Genomic DNA, 26,688 nt, shown 5'->3' with positions numbered 1-26,688 from the left:
TAATGCAGCGAAATCCTGGGCCTCGGTAGACGATGATAAACTACGTGCAGTTAAATTTAACTTTGATTACTAATACAAATTTTAATTTGAACGATTTTCCGTCTTCAAAAACAATTTATTAAACATTTTTTTGTCTTCAATTTAAGCTTTGCTTTAAGCTGTAAATCTTTGATCTATATTTCTATATGTCATGGATATTAACAATCAAGCTCGTAGCAAGCAAAGCATTTTTTGGTTTTTTTGGGGGGGAGGCTGGAGGGAGTTAAGAGAATACATGTTTTTGACTAACAATTTTAAAATTTTTAATATTATTTTGTAAAAACTGCGGTGGGCAAGGGGTGGGGTTGGAACTATAAACTCCCTGGCTACGGCCTACGGCCTGGCTAACAGTACAGTTTCTATATTATTGAAATATTTATAATATTTATTTATTGTAATAATATCATTGAACTATATAAAGTGTTTCTGAATTTAGTATACCTATACATATTATGATTTATATTATGAAATACACAATATTACCTCGGAATTTCCTCGGATTGTATAATGAATAGGATTTATTATGATTTATATTGGTAGTTAAATTTCAAATATAATATAGGAATGCCGGTGACCTCGTTTCAAATGAAACCCAGGGTAAAATTATTGTTACATATAATTCAACCACAGCGGTTGCGTGCCGGCCTATGTGCCGAGGGCAACTTATTGATTTTCACCTGGCTGCCAGGGACCTAACTGACTGCGCCACTCCGCGTACAAAAACTACACCGTTCTGCGCCGTGTTTGCTTTTTTGAACCACACATTCTTGCGCTTTAAAACGTAACCGCCAATTTTAAACCTCCGTGAAATAATTGCACGTTAGATAAACCGACCAATCTATTTGATTACATTAAATGTATTTAATTAAATATAACCATGTCACACATCAACTAACCGCAAAATATTGTTAATATCCGATAAAAAATCTGATATATAAATCAATACCTCATTATTGATAAATATTTCCATTCCTATTCAATGGAGAATACACTCAATGAAATAGAGATCCAAAAAATCTTAAAAAAAAAAAAAAAACACATAATTTAAGTTGGGATTAAAAATAGATCAAAATATAATATGAGTCTTGAATACCTACTTGTATACCTACTATTTTTGTACAATAAGTATACTTTTCGTAAGAAGAGACTAGATTTGTGTCTGAATTATTTGTAACAATGTATAATACCTATTACGTTAACATTTATTAAGTACTTCAAATTAACTATTAGATTTAGGTGAACAATTTTTTTTTATGTATTCATTTTCCAATGACCAATAAAATCTATTAGATATGAGAAAAACTCTTTACATTTTTTCATAAAATGTAAGTATATCATATTCGTGTATTTATATGAGCTATACGAACTGCATAGTACATATACCTATAATATTATTACATAGTATAGAAGTATAATAACGCTATTTTTTCATATGAATTTCTACGTTCTTTTACTACATTTTTCCAATTTAAACACTGGCTACAGTATATGATACTATTGTATTAAAATATTCATGGCATTTTGTAAATTCTTGAAAGTGTTACTTTAAATGTATAAATATTAAGATAAAAAAATATATATATTTTAAAAAGTGGTGAATGAACTTACATTCAAACATGTTCAAACTTGTTAATGAAATATTTTACTAGACAATATACAATATAATGAAAGTTTATGAATATATAAATAGCAATTTGTATGTCTTGAATAATTTCTGACTTTACTACTTTTTGTACATATAGGTAGGTACTTATAAAGTTTTGAATCCTACGTTAAAAATGTACCTATTCTTTGTAGTACCTAGTTAGCATATTGGGTAAATCATTGTTGTGAATGAGTGACAGGAATTCGTAAGTCAGTGTAAGTTATAGGTACAGACAAAATACATTGATAAAAACATTAAGAACTAATATTTCAAGTTGTTCACTTTGACGTGATTCTATACTGTAGTAAAAATTTTAAATTTTAAAACAAATAAATAACATCACATAAGAAATATGTTTTTAAAAGAAAATCGGTTTATATAGGATGATTCTCCAAACATGCTCCCTACCTTTTTCTTCAATAATGCAGTTATTAAAAATATGATTTTTGGAATTGTTAATTTTAATTTAATACCTGTTGTATATTAAAATTCTAGATATTTTTTTACTACCTACTTAAGGAATGTCTTGTGGAGTTAAAAGTTTCTGTTTTTCAAATGAAAACTTCCCTTTTCTACTGTACATTATTTAGTAGATAAAATTGTTGTGAAAATGTTGACAAAATTTGTTGTATCAAAATCAAAATTCAAACTATGTAGTATTTTTTGAGTGATTTATTTTGTGTAGTAAAGATAATAGGTCCATAATAATGGGTTTGGAAGATAATATAAAATCTATAGCGGTTTGAAAATATTAGTAATTAATATTAATCTATCAAGCTTTATAATTTGTAAAAATGGTCCAAGTATATAATAAATATTAGATTATAAATTTGGGTTCAAAATTCAAATATCCAATAATACATCTATTTTATACATTTTTTAATTTTAAACCATTTTTAAGGACTACCCTACATAATATATACCTAATATCCTAAGTAGAAACATTTTAATAACTGAGAAAAAATTATCTACTAAGTAAAAAGGGAGGTTTTCATTAAAAAAACCGAACTTTGAATCACCACAGGACATTCTTTATTACAAAATATCTCAAGAAATTTAAAATATGGTCTTTATAAGTACGTTTTAAATTCCAAAGATCAGAATTTTAATAGATTTATTATTAGAGGAAAATATGGGGTGAGCATGCTTGGTGAAACACTTTGTATAGTACAGTGAATCCAAAAAAGTCATCGGTGATAACAAACGTCGTGACTTGTGAGGCACGCTGTATAAATATTTTAAATTCTATTTTATTCAATATCTATTCATTTATGCTAATGTTTCCAACTAAATATTTCCACATTCAATTGTATCGAAACACATGATTTTTATTTAAAATTCTTAATTAATTACATTATAATATAAAATAAAATATAATGTTGTTAAATACTAGCAACTATATTATCATTTTTACTTAGCAATGATAATTATTAGTACCTAATTAATATATTAATGAATAAATATTCTTTATTAAAGTGTAGGTACACAAATAAAAAAACAATTATATGCAATATTTTATTAAACGAATGATTCATTTTTAATATGATTAAGAATATTATTAGAGTGATTCAATTTATTCTCAACTATCATTTGGGAATATATGATTTATGACATGGCGTCTACCTGAACCTGTACACTTTACTGTGTTTGTAATCAAAATTAATGGAATTTATTTTGGGGAATGGACTCTTTGTTTGACGAAGGCGGTTTTTGTTTGCTACCGTGGGATGCGCCACCACGTGTCTTCTATTAGTCTGCTGCGGCGGAAAAACCTGCCCTGGGGAGTTTTATGATTAAACGAAAACATTCAGAAGAAAAAAATAACAGTGACTAGAAAATTAAACTTACTTTATTCTTCAACCGTATCAAAAAACAATCGAATTATGACCAAGAACACGCGGATCATACGCACAATATAATAGTTACTAACGTAAAAAAACATAATAATAAAAACAATTTTTTATACCTACTATAAAAAAATGTGTTAAAATATGTCAATTTAAAAAAAAAAACATCCATATTGTTATAACTGACGTATCTACTTTTCATAATATTAGGTATTACGTATAAAAATATATTATTGCATTAATTGTATATCTCTATCCTCTCCAAGTGAACTTAACACAACAAAGATTGGATTTAAAAAATATAGTAATATTATTATTTTTTTTTTATACGTATTAGGTATACAGAAATAAAAAAAAATTAAAAATTGATTTATATATTTGACTCGCAGTAGAAAATGTTTATTAATTGCGTACCTACTTCATACATTTTTATTTTTCAGACAAAACTACCAAAACTGCCAGTGCCTTTGTTGGAACGTACTACGAAACTATATCTGGAAACGCTGAAACCAATATTAAATGAAAAACAATACGAACATGCTAGAAAGCTGGTGGCAGACTTCACGAGTGGACCTGGTCCAATGTTACAGGAAATATTACTCGAACGCAGAGAAGAACATGACAATTGGGTACGTTGAATCAAGAATACCGATATTTTTAGTATGAGTATATAGAACCTGATGCGAGTAGGTCTCGTTGAATTTTTATTGTTATTATTATTATTATTATTATTATTATTATTATTACTGTTATTGCAGTGGCGTATTCAGGGGGCAGTGGCCCATGACCGGGTTGGCGAGATGCACCCCATATCGGTTGTATTATTTTTATATTGTTATTATAACAGTACATCCATGGATAATAGTATGTTTATGAGTATAGGTATACGTCAGTTCGTATGATAATATACTTATATTATGTAATTAGTATAATATGGCGGTGTAAATTGTTTGTTACTAATAGATAACAATTTTATTTATTAATTATTATCTATAGCCAGGGTAGTAGGGTTACAAAACTACCGTTCACGCTAATCACTACTGTGCAAACCGTCCAAGTTTGACGTACAATAATACACGATACTATTTTATACTACTGTGGTGCTACAGAATAGATGAAATGTCATCTATTCTGTAGTTGTGCGATGTCCACTCGTGTATTTACCTTTTAGAAATCCTGGGTACGCCACTGTGTTATTGGTACTATCATTATATTACATTTATAATAATAATAAAATAAAAAGTTCTAAACGATTTTTTATTAATATTTCGGGTTTGGAACAGTTGATAGTCGAAAAGGGTATAAATCATTTTACAGCATATCAAAGTAAAAATATATGTAATTCAGATCACGTGAACAATAATGGAGTAACGAACGCCCTGGAGTTTTCATACACGAATTGGGGAGAGCGCCAGAGAGGGATACACTTTTCGGTTCCGGGAGCAAATCCAATTAGTAGAAAACGTGACGAGTCTGTCTCTATGATGAGTTTTCCCGGCGGGCCGGGAACCCTTCTAAAAACGAGATAAACGGGGAATTTTATTCACACTGCAACGTTGATTGGTTAAACATCAATTTCGGTTTTGATTCCTACATTCGAATAATCGAATGATGCTTTCGTATTTATAGGTATAATAATATAATTATTTGGTCACACACGCACTTATACAAGTAGATAGGTAGGTTATAGTACGTGTACAATTATAATATAGCGATCATGCTACGAACCCAAAGGTGAAAAATTGCACAAAAATATAATTATGTTTTAATGACATATATTGTGTCTCTATAATCGTATCGTATAAAAGCACCAAAATCCCAGATACCCGTGCGCAGTGTGCTTCATTTCAGATATTAAATTCAAAACTAGACATATCGTTCAAAAACGACAAACGTATAGTACTATATAGTCTTGATCAACAAATCTGGCTATGAAAGAGCGTCTGACTTTTTGTGTGATAATACTATATTGTAAATACCTAAACTTATGCGTAGTAAGCATTCGTGTAATCTATTCCGTGGTGAAAATTAATTTTATAAAAATATAATTACGAATAAAGGCGATTTATGCATTTTATTTAATGAACAAACATATAGATTTTTACGATTACATATTATGTCTTATTGACGATTTTGAATGTTTTTAAATATATTTAATATTTGTGTGTTTTTAAATTATAACAGGTGCAAATTATATTTATTTTTATTACATATCTTTGGAGGATAGGTCCTATTAATTAAGGCGCAAATTATATGTTAATTTTTATCTTTGGCGCTTACTTTTTATCCTCGGGCCACTACCAATCATCTTTTACTGTTCGTAAATAATATAATAAAATATATACCTACCTGTATAACCTATCATAATATTATTATATTATGGTATTATGATGGGACGCAATGGACGCATATAACAATAATGGTTCTGCAGACGACGAGCCCTTCATATCACTGTCACCGTGACAAATGATTCACAAACTGGCGATGATGTATCAAAAACATTACCTACGTATCCCTCTCCTCCTCTAACAAGGCTCTGTATTTTTGACGAGCATACATGGGTGTACCTACGACTTACCTATCATAAACCTCGTGAGCTTATATGGTCACAAATAAAGGTATAGGTACCTGCACATAAATAATATTATATATATTATATAATATAATCATACACAGAGAAGTTACTACTTATTCTCAATAAACGAAAAAAAAATATAAATATAAATAATATTGCATGTTTTTTATTTGTGTGTACTGTGTACTTTTCGAATGATAACGATATAGACTCAAATTAGACAACACATGCGTTGATATGCTTTTTTATTTAGAATTTTCCAAGACAACTTAATAAGTTTTAATAATAAAATAACGTTATAACCAAATTCGGTGTGAAATTCTAATACAAATTTATATTAGATTGTACTTATATAATTATAAGTCATAATATAATGACAAAAACATTTTTTGTTAAGGTATCAAATTAATTTTAAGCACTAGGAAAGAAATATTGAAATTATTAATACATTTTTTCATTTTATACCCTGCCAATATATTAAATTATAAATAAAAATCTATAACTATTCATAACTATTATCACTAATACTATTACAATTTAAGCTCTGCACACAGATTAGTAATTCAATTTCAACTAATTAGTGACATTGATTATTGGTTTAACAATGTTACCTACGTTGATATCTTGATAAACTCATTATTTTTATATCACAGTTAAAGTTATCTGATGGTTAAATAATATGTTCAATTCGTGGAAATTCTCAATAAATTAATAAATGAGTTGGGCTGTACAATTTAATTTTTAGTTTAAGTCTGTCAAAACCATAAATAAATACTGTAGTATTTTAATACGGTAAAATACATTTTTTTAATTAAAAATGTCTACCTTCGCTCTAAAGGTTATCATGTTATATCACTTATATACTATAGGTACCTATTTCTAAGAAATCTAAAAAATCGTTAGCTGCAGGGCATTTTTTATAAGCTTTTGATCTATTTAAATAATTAATACAGTAATGTTTCTTTGAACATGTCACGTATTCAAATTATTATTTATAAGATTTTTATAACCTTCCAAGAAAAAATGTTAGGCTAACTTTTATAAATTTTAAGACCATACTCTATATCATATTATAGTAATTTTTCTTTTAAAATACAACATATTCCAAACATAACGTAGGTACCAACAAAACAAACCATTTAAATATTTAATCATTAAACTTTAAAGTTATAATATTATGAAAGTAATCCAACGAGAAATGTGATTTACAATTAAACAAGAATTTTTCCTAATTTTTAGTGGGTAAAATAATTTAACCATAATACTTAATATAGAACATACATTAACAGTAATAAATTGTTTACAGTGAATTTCTTAAAATTCACTATTTTTTTATAACATGGAAATTACAGGTATACACGCATATTGTAATAATATTATAATTTATAAATGAAATAATCAATAATTATTACACAATATCAATGAATCAAAGTTCTTTATAAACCTGAATGAATTTTATTATTATTTTTATTATTCTAGCACTCAAAATAGGCTTTGTGATAATATTCCCTTGCACCTCAAAAAATACGAGTGTATTGCATTTATCCAAGTTGTGATAAGTCACGATTCGAACTGCATCTCTTATTCTTCCTACAAGTGGAGCATAGAAGATCGAGCACATTGATAATTTTACGAGCTCTTATTACACTATTCGGTGTAAGTGTCGCGTATACAATAAGTTATCGGTAGTTTTTTCGTAAGCTCCCACCGGCACCCACATTGTGGCATGGATATAACTTGATTTAAGGTTAGTTGATCCTAGTGCCGACGTTTGCAATATATTATATACATACATTTCTACTTGAGTAATCCCCGAGATCTGCGTATTTAGATACCTAGGTGAGCTAGTGCACGTATCTATACCGATTTCTTTTGTCTCTTTCTCGATCTCTTTATCCCCAATATAACGTGCAATATTTATCTTTTTTCCGATTACGATTTTATTTTGACCCGAACAAATGAACAACCCCTTGCAAAAGTGTACGGCGGCGTCGTCGGGGTTTGGTTTTGAATAATTCACGCGGCGTTTTACTGTACGGCGACTGGTCGTGAATAAAGATTACCGAGGTTTATCACGCAATTTATTATACAAGTATTACCGGAACGATCATAACTGTATTGTTTTCCTTAAATTATTATTATTATTACTACTATTATTATTATTATTATTATTATTTATATTTTGAGGTTAGATAATATTATGTGTGTGAAGAACGGATGTACTGTACCGCCCACGCTGGAGGCACGCAGTCTCGATGCGACTGCCAATGACCGAATAGCGTTAGCCCCGCCGCCGGGTGGGTACCGTACGAATTACACCCCCTTTGCTCGTGTCTATATAGCTCCTATATATTATAACGGCCCCTAGGGCCTCCAAAGAATTATAGCTGCTAAATTACCCTTCTTCTTTTTTCCCGTCAAAATATATTTTCCCCGTTCGTTTCTATAAAATATACATAATAATCACTAAGTATACATACCTAACAATAAAACGAATGACGATTGCCTACCTGAAAACTATTATAATATTATACACAAATATATATAATCAAGCATAGGTATATACTAACCTAACCTATATAACTAAATAAAAATTCAGAACTGCCAATTGGTACGATTAAAGTAATTTGAAAAATATATTATTTGGTATAATGCTGATTTAAGTAAACTTTTTCGCAAAAACAAAATTTAATTTATTAATAAGATTTTAAATATTTATTCTTTTGTACGAAAAACGTAATTCCCCTAAAACATCTTAATAAACTAAAATGTGAAGTTAGTAATTTATTTGGTTATGTATACCTAGATCCATACCATAATTATTGTAAACTACTATTTACAAAATTCATTGATACTTTTATTTTTCCACTTACCTTCATTCACAAAAAAATTAAAGTTTAAAAACAACTGCTAGTGACATACAACACTTATACAGTTATACATCGTTGTAAACTAATAAGAATAGTGAAAAGTAAAATGTTTACTTAAAAGTCTATTATGATGCTTAAACAAAAACAGTTCATACTATTATTATATCTTTTATAATATTATATATTTACCGATAATGTGAATGAGATAAATTAAAAATTTACCAAAATTCTAATCATTGTTTTGAAGTAAAAGTTATTTCAATATGTGGTGCTATTTAGTTTTTAATAAATAATAGAGAAAAAAAAATTTTAAATTTCGGTTACACTTTATTAAAGGAATGTTAGTTGACAATTTACTAAACTTAATGTACTAACCACTGTAGTGAAAAATACTAAAAATTAAAATATACGTCAATACAATTCACCTCAAAAAGAACATAAAAAAATTACAAAAAAACATTTTTTTTTTAAACATAGAAATTAACAATAATTATCAACTGATTGATAGATGAAACAATATATCAAACAATATATTCATTACCTGCCTACTATTAAAAATTATTTTAATCTCGATGACATATAATACAACAAAAACGTCGATGAAAGTGCATAAATAGTCTAGGGTATATATTGTAGTACATATTATAGTATTTGTGTACGAGTATACCAAGTGTACGAGTGTCGGATGTCCGTGTATCCGTTATGGCGTTATATGAATTACGGTAAATAATTACTGTGGAAACATAATTTACGGTGAAATGTCGACCCATAATTTTTCATAATGATTTCAGTAAGTTTTATTCAATATGATGATAGGTATTTAGTCGTATTTTTAAAACCAAATAATTAGTAATAAAATGAAAACATTACAATTTTGAGTTTGGTAGGTTGGCAAAAACAAAAAAATACATTTCTAATAAAAAACAAATATATTAATCATAAAATACTTGAGGTACATTATCAAACTAGTATTCATTAAAATAATTAAATACTTAAGTGTAACCATATTAATGTTTTATACAAATATAATATAGTTATTTTAATATTATTTTAAAGATAATTAAATAGGTAATTAATTATTTAGAAATCATAACTTTCTAACCTAACCTATCGGTACTAGAGGAATAGACCAAAATTAATAATTATTTAATGATAATTTAATTAATTAAAAGTAATTAGAAACATAATTAATTCATGATACAATTTTGCAGAGTAACTTGTTAGATACTTTATACATTTTAATAAAACTATTTTATAAACCAATAAATAATTATTAATTTATAAATTATAATTTAATTTAGGTACTGTTTTGTCATTAAAATAAAACTATATGTTGCTGATTATTGCACTCCCAGCTATTATTGGAAACTTTATTCAATCGTAAACGACATTATATATTAAACTAATTTCTCCATACTTATAATAATACTCACTTATAATTAGTACCAATTTTAATTGGCATTTTATTATTTTTTAACAAACCTGCATAATTATATTATAACTTTTAAGATGTCGGGGAAACAGACCACACGACAATGATGTACCTAAAAAGCCTATTTAGAACGCCGTGTGATCATAATAATTGTATTATTGAAACACATTTTTTGATTTTTACTTAATTCTAAAAGCCCAATTTTGTATGAATATAAATGTAATATTTTTTGAGCGTGGGTTTATACAGCTGACATGATAAATTTGGACGAATTTCCCAACTTAGAATGAACATTAAAAACGTTTACTAAGTATAATATGTGTACATAGTGTAATGTAGGTATATAATAAACCCAAAAGAAAAAATTGGCAAGCTTACATAGTGAGTTACATGAAACTAACGGAATCTTCTCGCATTAGTTGCATTCAATGGCATTACATACTATTTATTGAAAATCATTGTCCAGTTAATTTAATAACTTGTATTCGTTTTATACTAGACCGATGGAAATTAAAATGTGTGAAATCATTATTTTTTAAAATAATAATAAAATTAACAGAATACAAGTTGCTTTTAGGTGTATGATTGGTGGCTTCACGATATGTATCTGTGTAACCAATCTTCGTTGCCAGTTAATTCCAATCCCGGAATGGTATTTCCACCATTACCAAATCTATCGGCAGAGACGCAGATGGCCAAATTTTCAGCTAGATTTGTAGTTGAAATGATGAATTTCAAACGTATATTGGACAAGTAAATATTTTTTTCATAATACCTAATATAGATTTTAATAGAATAATGAAATACGTAAATTAATTATAAATTTACTTATAAAACATAAATTTTGTGATGTAGACGAGAACTGCCTGTAGAAAAAGCTGCATCCAGAGAAAAAGGACAACCGTTATGCATGGCACAGTATTATAGACTAATGAAATCATATAGGGAACCAGGATTAGTTAAGGATCGACTCGTTGACTTCGAATCAGATTTGACATTATCAAGACCTCACATTATAGTTGCTTGCAAGTCACAGGTATATCGTATTGTTGTCTAAAGTAAAACATAGTTTTTGTTTACTAAGTAAGTGCTTAATTGTCTTAAGTTCTACGTGTTGCGATTAACTTCGGGCGAAGACGCAACTCCCATAACTGAAGAAGAAATTGTGACAAAACTACTGAACATTATAATGGACGCTAAAAAAACCGCTGGCACTGCGGGTGCATATTCGGTGGGCATTTTAACATCGCAAAAGAGAGACGACTGGGCGCATAGCAGGGAGTTGTTGATGAAAAGTGCTTCAAATCGCAATAATTTGGCATTAATCGAGCGTTGTTTATTTGTCATCAATTACGATTTGGAACCACTTGGTCTGGAATTTAATTCCACGTGTAAAGTAGGTGCAAAAGGCTATAGACTATCGAATGACAGAGACGAGACAAACATGATGCATCAAATGATCCACGGTGGAGGTAGTGAGTACTGTTCTGGCAACCGCTGGTTTGACAAGACTATACAAGTAAACAATACATAATAATAACTTATACAATTAAAAATATATATATTTTTGTAAAAACTTTTATTTATACAGTTGGTCATTGGAAGAGACGGTGCAAATGGATTATGTTACGAACATTCACCATCTGAAGGAATTGCAGTTATTGAATTAATGGAAAAATTGATTAAAAGTACCAAAGACTTGAACGAACAATCAATAGATATAATGACATCAACAGAAAAACCAGAAAAACTCATATGGAGTGTTAATAATGAACTCATAAAACACATAGCTGATGCTTCTACTGTTTTGGACAAGTAAGATATTATTATTTTATGAAATTGATTATTAATACATACGTCTTTCACAGTAAAATAAAATAATATATTATTTTAAGACCCATGTTTAAATTCGTAGAACTATAGTTCTATGCACATTCAATATAATATGGTAATAACTATATCTAGACTCATTTTTTTGCATAGAAATATGGGGGCTGTATAAAAGTTTCTGAGCACTGTAAATAATTCTATAAAAAAAAATAAAAAAATAAATGTTCACAAAAATAATAAAAAATAAATAAATATTGTGAGACTAATACTTTTTTTCACTTCGTATCGCTCAATATTTAAAATGTCCCTTTGCAGGTAGCTTATGACGAGTATATTTTTAAATTTCTGCTGACAGTAAATTATTTATTGTTTTTTTTTTTTTTTATTGGTCATTAAGCCCGGTAATTAGCTGTTTGTTTGTTTATTTGTATGGGAGGTTGGTAGGTTTGTAGGTTGGTAAACACGTTTGTTTGGTTTTGGCAGAATTTCAAATTGGGCATCCTTAGGTTTCTGCCATGTCCGGTCGGGGACAGTTGCCTGCCCAGAGAGAAAAGCCGCCCATAGTCGAGATTCGAACCGGCGACAGTATGCGTCGGGACCGACGCCGTAGTCTGCTCGACCACTCCGTTCCCCTAATAAATTATTAATTATTAAATAAATCAGTAATTTAGTAGGGACTGTTCAGAAGACAGAAACAAATAATATTATATTCTGTTTCGTGTCGGGTATGGTTATATCAAAAACTACCGACTATTGGAATGAAATAATTATTAAATAAAGAAAATGATGCATACCTGCAAAATATGTTATAAATATTAATTTTATTAAAAACATTATTTCGAACAATATTCTAACAAATATTTATATATTATAGTGCTTATTTTATTAATTTACTAATTAATAATAATAATATATAACAGACTATGTTGTACATGTTATATATAGAATGAAAAATAAGCTTTTTTATTACAATTAATGCTTAAAATGTAATACGTTTTTCATATTTGTTTATAAAATATTTAGATTAGTCAAAAATTTAAACTTCCATGTATTCCGATTTACTCAATACGGAAAAGAATTCATAAAATCTTGTAAGATCAGTCCAGATGTCTACATACAACTTGCAATGCAATTAGCCTATCATAAGTAAGTATATAACAGCAAACAGCTTATCAACTATACCTACATCATAATTTTGGCTGATAAAACTATTTTTTCTTTTTTTAAATCATAACAAACAATAGACTTGTGCTCACTTGTTTATTTAAAATATTAATCTTATAAAATCATAAATTAATAAACTGTAAAATTATGGTATTCTCTGTATTTAATTAATCATCCACCTTGCGGTCGATTCTATGTTTACAGGCTGCACGGTAAACTGGTGGCTACGTATGAGAGCGCCTCCACCAGACGTTTCCGATTGGGTAGAGTGGATTGTATACGGGCGGCGACTGTGGAAGCACTGGAATGGGCTAAGGCAATGAATCAGTCTGCCGTCACCGAAACTGGCATATTAGGCACAAAGAAGATATACTATACAGTGACTGATGTAATAATAATCTACTGAAACGCTGCAGTGCCGGGTGTCATCTGTATATGTATAAGTATATGTGGGTCGGTGAGAGGTTGTCGAGGAGAAAGAGATGGGGGTAAAGATAGAGAAGAACTTTCTTCTGGTGACATCACCAAATATCAAACTTCATATAAGTACAACCGTTGTAATATAGCTAATAAAACACTAATAAAGGGTAAAGTTAGGTACCGTACGGCACAATATCATGAGTAATAAATTCAAATTATTTTTAAATGCATAAACATTTACATAAGTGATAAAACTAAAGATTTCATAATAATTATCAATATCAATAATTAGTATAAGCCTACCCGCTATTAATTATTAATATATTTATGTATACCAAAATTTGAATAAAAAAAAACAAATAATATATAGGTAACCGATGTTCAGCTTTAATAAGTACATTGTACACTATACTATTTGAACAGCTATAGGTACATTTGGTAACACTACCTTCATTTCAGAAAATATATTTTTATTTAGTTACTTTATTTAAAATTTTAAAAGGTAAGACTATTTTTTTACTTATCATAATAAAACAGTAACTTAATAGTTATTACATTATTATTAATATGTATGTATATTCTTACTAAATAAGCCACAAGTTTGCTTAAAGAGACGGGTACCTAATTAACTCATGTAAGAAACTTTATATAAACTTATATGCATTGCACCGCTATGTTACCTATATGAATTGAGTTTAAATAAATTATTATTATTAAATAGAAGTATAATAAAAAATATATTTCATTTTATCAAATTGGCTAGGTAGGTATCTAGTTAAACTGTATAATGCATAAACACAATATTAAGTATGTGTGGGATATAAAATAAAAATTATACTAAATATAATTAAAACATTAGAACCTTTAAACAGTTTAAGCAAATGTACTAAGTACTAATCGAGAAACAGAGGCACAAGATAAATTATTTTGTCTTTAATAACAAAATATATAACTTGTGTTAAGACAAGTACAATATTATTAATAGTAATAACTCTAGGAATTTAACTTTCTACTGGCCTTTAGCAACCCAGACTTCGAGTCTAAATTTTCTTTTTTTTACCCAATCCTTGCCTTTTTAATACTACTAGACTTATATCGACCAACGTCCAACGGTCATTTTCCAGTCGTCATTCAACAATAGTACCAGGATTAGGAATTATCATACAACATAGCCACATAGGTATTATCTCATTCTTGATAAATCTAAAAACAGAACTGTATACAATATTATTTTACTTAATTTTATTTACTGATGAATGGTACCAGTCAACGTTTAATTTTTTGATAAGTTTAATGAAGATAATTAAGGTTTAATAAAAAAATGATGTGGTAACATAACTTATAACGAGTCATAAGTAATATTTTAAAATGTTATATTATTTCTCTTATAATTCGATAAGCTACGTTGATATTTATACATAAAAAAGCATTCAACCTTCAGATAAATAGAGAAAGAGTAAAATTGTTCAGGTAATAATGTTTAGGGTCATCGTTTAATGTTGACAACCATTTTTTAGAGATAGACCCGGCATTGCATTAATTATACCATGTGTCCACAAAAGCAGGGTACACTCTATAATTCAGTTGCTTATATTATTCAATATTGTCAGTACCCTAAAAATGTTTTTGAATTCTGTTTGTGGGAATATAAAGTTTTATGACTTTATGAAAGTTAAATTCCTATGACTTACAATTGTTTAACTCATGTATTTTGTGCGTTCGCCACAATTTTAATTTTTTTTGTGTGCCTACCTACCCTGTTTTGGTGGACACATGGAATATTTACTTATACACATACCTATTTAAAAACTAAATTCTGATAAAAAAGTGTTCAGGATTAAGTCAAATATATTGTTTTAAACTTAACTATTGTGCGTGATATATATTTTAGAACGAAAAACTTCAACTTTTCGAAACTGCAGTAAAAAAACAAACTGACATCATGATAGACAATATTCTCGGTATGGGGATAGACTCTCACTTATTGGGATTAAGACAAGCAGCAAGAGAAAATGCCATATCGTGTCCAGTATTCGAAGACGATTCATTTAGAATTGCCAATCATTTTTCATTATCAACAAGTCAAGTAAATTGTTTTACATTTTTCAGACCTATATAATATGTTAGTTATAATTTATAATATAATACCTTTAAGTTTTTGCGAGTATTAATTTTATATTATATTATACTCAATGTATACGTGTACCGTGTAATCGAAAGTGAGAAACATTAATTAATTAAACATCAATTAGAATGACAATAATTTATGGTACAAAATGTAACTATAATTTACCTCCTACCAATATTAAACGTAAGCTATTTTTTTTCGCCAAATCTAACTCCTTTCATACATCTCTGTTATAGGATGAGTTCTAATCACATTAGTTTTAGTGGTTAGGTTTTTGAAAAGTGTTGATTATTACACAAGTATCAATGGAATAACATAAAAATGAACTCGAAATCAAATGTTATATATATTATAGATTTAAAATCTTAAGTTATAATAACTCGAAACAAATATTGTCAAAGTAGCTGATATATTTTATTATAATATATTTAGCTAGGAAATGTTCATAATATTTGAAAATGATTTCCCATCAATTGAAATAAGTAATGCTTCATAAAAAATGGGTTATTACAATACAATAACCAAAATCGATTTTATTAAAATTGGGTGTGCCATACATTTCAATATTTGTTTGCAATTCGTCAGTAGCTTATATCGCTTAGATAACTTACAAATATGAAACACACCTAATAATATCCTACCTACAATAAATGGCTAAATTACATAAAATAAAATATTATTGTACGTACAGCACAAATTAATTTATCGATTCACTACAGAACCTAAATAATAAAACCAGTTGCATATTGATGATAGCTATTGATTATTGATGATACCTAACCAACAAAGCATAGGTATTATCTGGTTTTTACCACCTAATTTACTCGTATTTTTATTTTTTTGCTTAGTATACTCTACTCGAAAAATGTCAATTATTTTTTAATAGGTATACAATTAATATTATTTAACGCAATATAGTGACTATATTATATATCATAAACATAAATTGTACATACTTTGTAATTTGTTTATTGCCGATATTTGTATGTAGGATACATATTTAATTCATATGTTTGGGTTTTATCTAGGTGCCTACCATAATCTAATGTACCTATTGTTTTGTGTTTTTATTTATTGTAGCTATTAACTTCCACGGACAGTTTCATGGGCTATGGACCAGTTGTGCCGGACGGCTATGGCGTTTCCTATAATCCCCAAAGCAATTCTTTGGTATTCTGTGTATCTTCGTTCAAATCATCTAAAACCACAAACAACAATGCTTTTACTGTGGCTCTAGAACAAAGTTTGATGACAATGCAGAAAATGATATACATGAAAAGAAATTAAGTCAACATTGTTCATACTGTTTGCATCCGTATTTGGAATTTTCTCATCTTATCTTTAGTACCATATACATATCTTTGAGTGATAAAATAAGTTCAATATTATATTTGTACAATTGTACTTTTCACTTTGAAATTTTTAGTTACCAAACACTAAACCATTTATCGAATGCATTACAGTGCATTGCGTCGTTATAAATTTATTCATATTCTACCACGTCAAAAACTAACCTAAAGTTTATAAGCACTCGTTATTGTTTTATTTATTTATTTATTTATTTATAATGTTACTGATTTTTTTAAAACTTATAACTCTAAAATTTATTTTTTTCGTTATATTAATTATACTGTATCGTTACTATTTATGGACTCGTTATGTTTCAAGTGATTTTAGGCATGATTGAATTATTAAAATATAAAATTAAGAACATGGATTCTCATAATGTAGGTATTTAAAAAACAAGTTTATAAATAATTTTTTTAAAACGTTTATAGTAGTCTGATATAATTTTATTTTAATACTAAATTGAAAATTATATTATTGTTGACGACTACCTACATGTTTAATATTATTATTTACGTTAAATATTTTAAACTATATTCATTATAATATAGTTAAGAAACTAACTACCTAGTCATATTATTGCTATTTATCTAATGTTATTTGTTATTTTTTTTTTATATGTATATTTACTTTATTTACTACCACTAGCTCAAATAGTTTAGCAGCAATTGTATTCCTGAACAATACCAAGGTTTAATATTTATGAGAATATCCACACTGTAGTGATCAACAATTACACTTAAAATAATTACCTTGAGAAGTAGGTACCTACAGTTATCTACACATAAAATTATACTTAATATATCAATTAAATTTTCTGTAATCATTGAGACTAATATTGTTTTGACTAAGTCTACAAAAAAAATATATATCAATTTAATTTAAGTATAAGTATCTTTACAATATCATTCATACTTTCCGTGATTAATTCATAATATTATGTTAACTTAATACATATCAATTGTTTGAAATTTACATATCATTAACTACATTATATCACAATAAGGTCATCCCTATAATTAAATAAGAATTATGTTAACTTGTTATAAACATAAATTGTTTGAAAATTACATATCATTAATCATTAAATTATATCAGAATAAGATCATTCCTAAATTGAATCAACAATTCAGTTAACTTGATACATATCAATTGTATAACATTTACATATCATTAGAATTACCTATAACATTATTTATACTATTGGAAATAGTTTTTGTGAAATTGAAATAAGTTATTATTGTTATTAAGTACCTAGATAAGTATACTTATTATTCACTATTATGTTTAAATGTTATTAAATTTTTATCAAATTACGATTTTAAAAATGTATTACCATAATAATGTTATTTTGTACATTTACTCTTAAAAGGTAAATCGTACTAAATAATAAATTATGTATAAAATATTTATTCACTCTCTTCGTTGTTATATTACCTATATGTTGTTTTTTTTTTAATATTTACAATATACCTCCTAGTTAAGTAGTTAGAATATAATAGTGTTACTATACCTATATTGACATAGTTTATACAATTTATATGTAAAGTATCTGTATTCTATAGACGATAGTTATTTATTTGTTATGTGTTCAAACTTTTAAACTTTACCTATGCAATTTATTCTTATATAGGTACCTATCAATGTTATTACTTATTATTCGAATGTTTCTTGTTGTTTATACTATACGCATACAAAATAATACGATTCTTATTGAGTATGTTTCTTTTAATAGGACCGGACTGGCTTTAAGTGGCATAATATATTAGTAGGTATTCCGTGTAAAGATCAGTTGGTTTATAATATTATTAAGGACTATAATATACGGTTCACAGTGTTCGCGCCCATTTAACGATAATACAACATAAATACCCGATATTTCATATGTATGAATAATTTACGATTTAGGAGCATAGTACCTATATAGATAACTATATAATATATTAATATATGATCTACTTAATAACAATATTTAGGTATAATGTCTAAATTAATTAACATAATATACCTGTTGGCTATTACCAATGATAGTATGCAACATAACATAGACGAGCTCAGACTTTATTTCGGATAGTTATACATTACAGATAATTGGGCCCTTTCCGTTATAAAAAAAAAGCTGAGTACCTAATAAAATCACAATTTTCAAATATTGTCATTAAACTATTGTAGTATAACATTTTGTTTGTATCTGAAAAAAAATATGTTTATCAGCTAAAGATTATAAGTCCTCTTTTACTGATTTTGGACTTGTTCAATATCTTTATCCTAGGGCCTAGGCCATTATTACCTGTTTTAAAAAAAAACAGTTTACAACTTTTAAATCTTCATAAAATGACGTATAAATCTAAAACCTAACTAGTTACTAATACTAACAAAGTTAAAATTATTTAATCAGTATCTCTCATGACAAAATTAAAAATAATATAAAACTATAAAATGTATAACTATTCGGAAGAAATTTCAAATTTATTATGAGTTCTTTCAAAGGTTCTTGGAGGGGACAAATATGGGCAGTATATAAAAGTATTCGATTAATTAATACTACAGTGGCGTACTTATTGCATACCCCTGTTGGCTGTTTGTAAGCACAAATAATGTTCAAACATTTCGTTATTATTCTGCTTTAACTTTGACGCAATCTCTTTAGAGTTACAGACGATTTAATTATACTTAATACCGTCAATACCTTAATAATATAATGTACACTGTTAGATACCGTTAAAACCATAATAATAAAACATTAGGTAGAAGTATTAATATATTAATGAACAAAAATATTGAATGCACTTGGCTGTTTTGATAAATTGTCCAACTGTAAGTATGATGCATTGATCTGTAAACTTCATTGTTGTCCAGTCCGATCCTCTTTTGTGCTTGAATAAAAAATCTATTAATACGCTTTAGAATTGTAACTATACAAAAATAAATGATTATAATCAATTAGATAACAATAAAATAATCGTATCAGTCACAAATATTTGGAGTTTTTTTTTTCATATAACTTCATACTTCATAGTATTCTACATGCTGAATTAAAACAAGCACGTACTCGTGGTAGTGCTTGAATTAGGTACCTAGAAGAAGCGCTGCAGGAGAATCTTCTGCTCATCAATTTTTTTTATATTTTGATTTTTGAGAGTACCCGTTTACTAATTGTTTTAATTAATGGAACACCCCAACTGTATATACGTTCTTTTAGACAAATTTTAAAGATTTTTTTTATTTTATACAAATTTTATTGAATAATATGATACCAAAGTTAAATTTCATCAGTTGTACAACTTATTATTATTATAATTTATAGTATATAGCAATAATGGAATATAGTTAATTTTAATTTAAAAAAATATAAATTAATGAACACTTAATTAACTTAAATTATCTTTAATATGAATCAATAAGTATAATCAGTAATGACCATTATTATTCAAAACATTTAAATTGAATTATTCATAAGTAGTCATTACTAGTTAATTATAGTAATATTATTTGTTTACGGATTGACGGACGAGGGTCACTCCACACCAGATAGGTTCTGTTTAATAATTTCAAACAACGCCATATTTTCCAAGACTAAGGTCGACCTTTTTTATTTTTTAATATTCGAGTACCAAGTGTTGTACACAAATGTGAAACGATTTACGTGCTTGATAAATAATAATTAACTTATTGCCAATAATTACTTATTCGTTTAATGGAACCTACACATAAACACCCTACAATATAGTATTGTTGTTACTTGTTTTTGGTCATCGTTGCACCCAGCCCAAAATCATATCTATGTTAAAAATTAAGAAAAAGGTCCAATGCTGTTTACAAGCTATATTGTTTCAAGTGTAAAAATTTTAATTAATCAGCAGTTTCTCCAGTGTTTTACATATAAATTTATTATTTTATGGTGAAAAAAATACGTGTTTCGTGAAATATGTGATATTCTGATATCAAAAAATCATGAATGCATTAAATTATAATATATACATCAAAATAAATCTAAATATATTAAGTAGTAATTTTATTTAGTGATTGCTCTAAAATATAAATTTTAACACTGAATTTCCATGCATTCCAGACTCTATTATTATCCACAATCCATACCCTATATACTTATTACTTATACTTCTAGAGGGGGATTAACTCAATACCATATTATCCATAGTAATTATATTATTTTTATTGTGCGATAAGCTCTGAGCGATCATTCTGATGTAAATTAGTTGGTGTGATGGTAGTGTTTGGACTTTAGGTGTGTTTAAATACCTATATTGATATGCATAGAGACGGAAGAATGCAAAATTTAAAAAGTACTAAAAAAAAACACATATACTTGACATATTATTGTGAACAGTCCACATTCGCTTTTGAAGGGGTTTCATAAAGATAGGCTATTTTTATGACTTTAACAAAATTCAAAAATTTTAACATATTTGAATACAAATTAAGAGTACCTACCACAAATAATATGTATACAAATATACAACTACTAAATATAATAACTAATAAGTGATACTCCCATAGGACCATTGATAGTTGTTGCGTATGATTACAAAATTATACAGAATTATACAGAACCTCTAAAAAGGTTACAGCTGATGATATTTAAAAGAAACCAAAATTTACCCCAGAAAAAGAAAATAACTTTTACTGAAAAATATCGTTTTTATTTTTCAATATCACATTTGCAAAAACAGTTAGTCAAGTTTATAAAAGACATACAAATAATGGATATTAGAAAATTAATAACTTTTTTCGTATATAAGTGAATTACATAATTACAAATAAAGATATTTCTTCGTTCAGTTTTTTTCTCTTTTATGGTGAAAATTTGGTTTTTTATTGAGGCATTTAGTTTTAATTCATCAATTTCATAAAATTGTGCACATTTTTTCTTTTACATTCCAAGCCCTCATTAATGTCGTTTATCGTTCGTATTGCTGAAGTACAAAAATAGAATACAAAATAAAACAATATAATTTATTACTTGAGATAAAAAAATTAAATACTAAATATTATATTTAGTAGGTAGGTATACAAGAAAGATAAATTATTAAATAATACTTTTACAATGACGTTGATACAAAGTTGTTAGACATTATTCCTATTTACTAATGTCTTATTTTATTATATATATTATAGCTAATCAAAGTCGCAATACTTATTTGAATTTGATAATTTTACATTTTTTCACGAGAAATAAACACTTTTAAAAATGTATTTTCAAAATAAAAGTGTATATCAGTTAAGTTCCATAGTATATTTGAAATTGTAAACAACACATAAATTAAAAAACGATTTACCTAATTACGTTAGTAACATATATTTACTTAGTTAAAAATGATCGACGAAACTGTGTATTTGGATAGGTGTAAATATTTTAAATTACACTAGAATCGAAATCATTTTTTGTAATTCATTAATCATCATACATTATTAAATGATAAATGAATCGATAGAACCTAACTGTCTAGATAAGTTATAAACTCTTTTGGCAATATAATATAATCCTATTATTATTATATTTAACTACTTCCTGAATCAATTTCTAATGTTCAGAGACGTTAAGATTTGTGATAATAATATGGTGAATATAATATTTTATAATAATATAGCGTTCTCGTGACGCTTTTCCTGATGGAAAATGTCAATTGCGCTGTTGTTGTTGAACGTTTACTAGTTGACGCCTCGTCGGTTGTACAGTCGGTTGTACGGCCGGTTGTACAGCTGGTTGTACCACCGGTTGCTGTTGGTACCTGATGCTGTCCAGCTGTGCAGCATTCACATACCAAAACGGTTGCTTGTCTCTGGGATACTGGCTTGATATTCTATCAACCAGTTCTTTTTCCACGTTGTATATCGGCTGCTTTTCCGAACCCAGGAATGGGTCAGGCGTGGAGTTTTCGCCAATCCTGTTCCCCACATCTGAATTACTTGGTGGTAGATTTTGGGGTAAGACGCTTGGATACTGATTATTGCTGGATGCATAAAACGGCTTTTGGGCCCATATGCAAGTTAATACTGCAAAAACGATTGACAGACGTAGTACACTCTGAAATTTTTTTTAAAAACAACAATAGAAATATATCTATAAGGTAGGTCCTAACAGGACTGGTTAGGATCAGGAGTTTTAAAAGTCAGACAACTTTCATTCAACTGAATTATTGTATTTGTCCCTGCATCGACAATTGCCCAAAGTACGCAATATCATTTTCGATTGAAAGAGTTAAGTATGTCATGAACTAAGCAATGTTTTTATTTCTGTCTCCAGTATAATATTATAATATAATATAGTGCTATAGGTTTTCAAAACAGCTAAATCAAGTATCTACTACCTACCTACATATTTTATAATACAATTATTGCTCGCATATTTAAATCTTTCCGATAATATGCTATAACTGTACTGGTAATACAGACCACGGAAATCATAAGAATGTAAGATAAATTCACGTCTGCTAAAATGATATGTTAATAAATTACTATAACAGAAATTATAACCGGTTCGACAACAAAATACTAACATTACTGCAAAGTATTTTATACAGAGTATCTATATTGGTACCTACGGACTTGCATCGTTCATCGCATATTATGTTGACCCTATAATGATGACCCGTTCAAGTGCGTCCCAATATTCACACAACTACTATAACATTATCCAAGGTCACTACGAGGAAGCGAACTGAACTAAACCCAAATTGTTTTTTGTTCTTTATGTTTCATTATAATTTCTTCTTCATATGAAAAATATGTTTTTCATATAGTAAATAAATGTTTGGACGATTTTTAAAAAGTTATCATTATCCTTACGACTTCAAAACTGTAACTAATGTATTACAACTGAAAATTGTCAAATTGATTATTTCAACATTTGAACCTTTTTTTTTTTAGTTTTTTAGCTATACAAAATTAAGCTGGAAGTTAAAATGTAATGTACCTATATAAAAATAGTATAATATAAAATTAATTGTTTGTATATTTGTATAGCCCATGATGTTATAGGCCCGTGCCACTCAGACCGGCCAATTCTAATAAATGACTAATGACTATATTATTATAATTAGATGCAATATATGGAACTCGGACGGTTTTATTAAGTACTTTTTTTTCTTTAAATTCAAATTCAGCAGTAAGGATGAGCATATAATAGACTAAAAAATAAAAGGGCTGCTCTACATTTCAATATTTATCTCCACAAACATTGAGCTGCATTATATGTGTCGTATACGATATTTACATAATATTCAAAATTAATTTATTCATCTGAAAACTGTATTTATTATTGTTCTGTAATACTCATTAAATTGGTACTTATTTAAAAATAAATCATAAATGATACCTAAATAACAATTCAAAAACAACATTTACATAATTAAAATACTAACCTTTGAATCTCTTAGATAAATTATAATTGTTTAGGCTTATCAAATCGTATGGTCGGTAATTGGGCCACACTGCTTATATTTTATTAGGTACTTGGGGATCAGGCCATAAATGTGTAATACAAAAATTTACGAATATGTTATAACATTTTATTAATTAATCCCTATACAGTTTTAACATTTTTTTTTTTTGAATAAATATAAAAATATAGGTAGTTACATAAAATACGTACATAAAATTAGTCAAATTATTATTTTTTTTTTTTCAATTTCTTAAAAATACAATTATTATTCTTAGTAATGCGATACAAATTTTACAAATTAAAATCTGGTGTTTTCCCTCCTTAGTATTTTTAATTTTATTAAGAATATAATTCTTTCGAATTAAAATTCATTTTCTGGCTTTATTTGTACCTACGCTTCTAATTTTAATATAAACTTCTAGTTTTCAACTACTGCTTAAAAGATTTAATAATCAAAATCGTTTAAAATAGTGACCCAAATACCATATTATAGGGGGTGCACACGAATTGTGTACCAAAACAAGTAAACGAACCTCTTTGAACTTGCACATTTTTTAGTGGTTCCAGTGGTTTCAACATTTATTTTTAATTAATTTTTTTTTTTACAAAAATAATAATAATAAATTAAAAATGTATCAAATATATAATGTTTTTTTTGATTCTCATCTCCCAAACATACAAATGTTTATGAGCTTTTAAACCGATACTATATAATATTGATAAGAAGTCGAGAAAAACTTTGAGTACCCAGAAAACTATTATGAGAAAGAATACTATTTATAGAAATTAAATTATTATTGTGATTATGATTCATGATTTATATTATGATAGCGCAATTAAATTATAATTGTGATTATGATTTATGATTTATATTATGATATTATATTTCTACGATTACAATTTTTTTCTTATAAATATGTGATTATGATTTATGAGTTATATAACGATATTATATTCTGCCTGACCTACCTATATTATAGCAATATCACATTAGGAACTTATAATAATTAACTGTAGGTGAAAAAATAACATGAATTGCGTCCGGACGCAATTCGTTTAAAAAGGTTCGTTAACTTTTTGATAAAATCCCGAGGGCTTGAATCCCGGGTACCCATCAAAACATTTCACCCGAGAGTTAACAATGTTTGGTATTATATTTGTTTAAAATAGCAATAATTCAATGTATTCAGTTTATTAATATTCCTCTCTTAACTCAACTGAATCGAATATGATAATATTGAACGTTTACAGCTATATTTTGCGATGTATTTTTTAAAATGAAAAAGATATTTACCATTTTTCCGCAGATTGTCTCAAAAAATCCTCCAAATGAGCAATAAATATTTGAGTATTGTATGTCGATTTTTGAAAAATATCGGGAAATTATTATAGGCACAATGCAACGACCGTTTACTGCGATGTAAGTAATGCTAATCGGTAAACATTGACCACTGACGGGTTTTAAGAATTTGTGAACTGATGTTTAGCAAACAGAATATTATATACGTTATTATTTTCTGGAATGGTAGGTAGGCAGGTAGGTAGGAAGGGTACGTCTCAAATCCCCTCCTACATTTATCGAGTTTATAAATCCAGTACCTAGGTATATACCTACTGTATAATAATATAACAGTTGGAGTGATCTTCACTCGTCAATAAACACGGCGCATTAAACACACGAATGCCCGATTAACATAAATTATATAGGTACTATTATTATGTTTATGAACATGACAAACGTCATAGGAAAAACATGGAAGCATTACTTAATATGTATCGCTTAGCCAATTGTTTAAAAATAATAAAAAAAATATTTACGAGATAAATATATTTTGGTATACTGCGACGCGTATTTATTTATTATCTAAACACATTCATTTACTATTTTGATAATATAAATTAGCCATCCGTAAATGAGGTGATTTCAACTTATTTTTTCTGAGAACGTGTCATATCCCTAACCTTGTTTCCACATTCCACCCAAGTTTG

The 26,688-nt window shown here is 27.6% G+C and overlaps 2 protein-coding genes across 2 annotated transcripts in view; one reads left to right on the top strand and one right to left on the bottom strand.

Annotated features, from left to right (window-relative positions):
• The window catches only part of LOC132948363 (choline O-acetyltransferase), a 34,967-nt gene extending 17,730 nt beyond the window's left edge, over positions 1-17,237 (top strand). The window contains exons 3-10 of the mRNA XM_061018793.1: positions 3,972-4,160; positions 10,986-11,161; positions 11,264-11,444; positions 11,514-11,927; positions 12,000-12,223; positions 13,607-13,790; positions 15,714-15,908; positions 17,031-17,237. Of these exons, the coding sequence (XP_060874776.1) occupies positions 3,972-4,160; positions 10,986-11,161; positions 11,264-11,444; positions 11,514-11,927; positions 12,000-12,223; positions 13,607-13,790; positions 15,714-15,908; positions 17,031-17,237 (1,770 nt within the window). The remainder of the gene's footprint in view (positions 1-3,971; positions 4,161-10,985; positions 11,162-11,263; positions 11,445-11,513; positions 11,928-11,999; positions 12,224-13,606; positions 13,791-15,713; positions 15,909-17,030) is intronic.
• Positions 17,238-22,257: 5,020 nt separating this feature from the next.
• On the bottom strand, positions 22,258-26,185 carry LOC132949258 (uncharacterized). Its single transcript, XM_061020046.1, has 2 exons — positions 25,994-26,185; positions 22,258-23,343 (listed from the first exon to the last, which is right to left on the bottom strand). The coding sequence occupies exons 1-2, from the start codon at positions 25,994-25,996 to the stop codon at positions 22,939-22,941; spliced, it is 408 nt and encodes a 135-aa protein (XP_060876029.1). The 5' UTR covers positions 25,997-26,185; the 3' UTR covers positions 22,258-22,938.
• Between the last annotated feature and the right edge of the window lie 503 nt (positions 26,186-26,688).

Source organism: Metopolophium dirhodum, chromosome 7 (genome assembly GCF_019925205.1).
Source record: "Metopolophium dirhodum isolate CAU chromosome 7, ASM1992520v1, whole genome shotgun sequence".
In the NCBI taxonomy this organism is placed as follows: Eukaryota; Metazoa; Arthropoda; class Insecta; order Hemiptera; family Aphididae; genus Metopolophium; species Metopolophium dirhodum.
The sequence above is the reverse complement of the archived record's forward strand: the minus strand, read 5'-3'. Positions and strand labels throughout refer to the sequence as shown.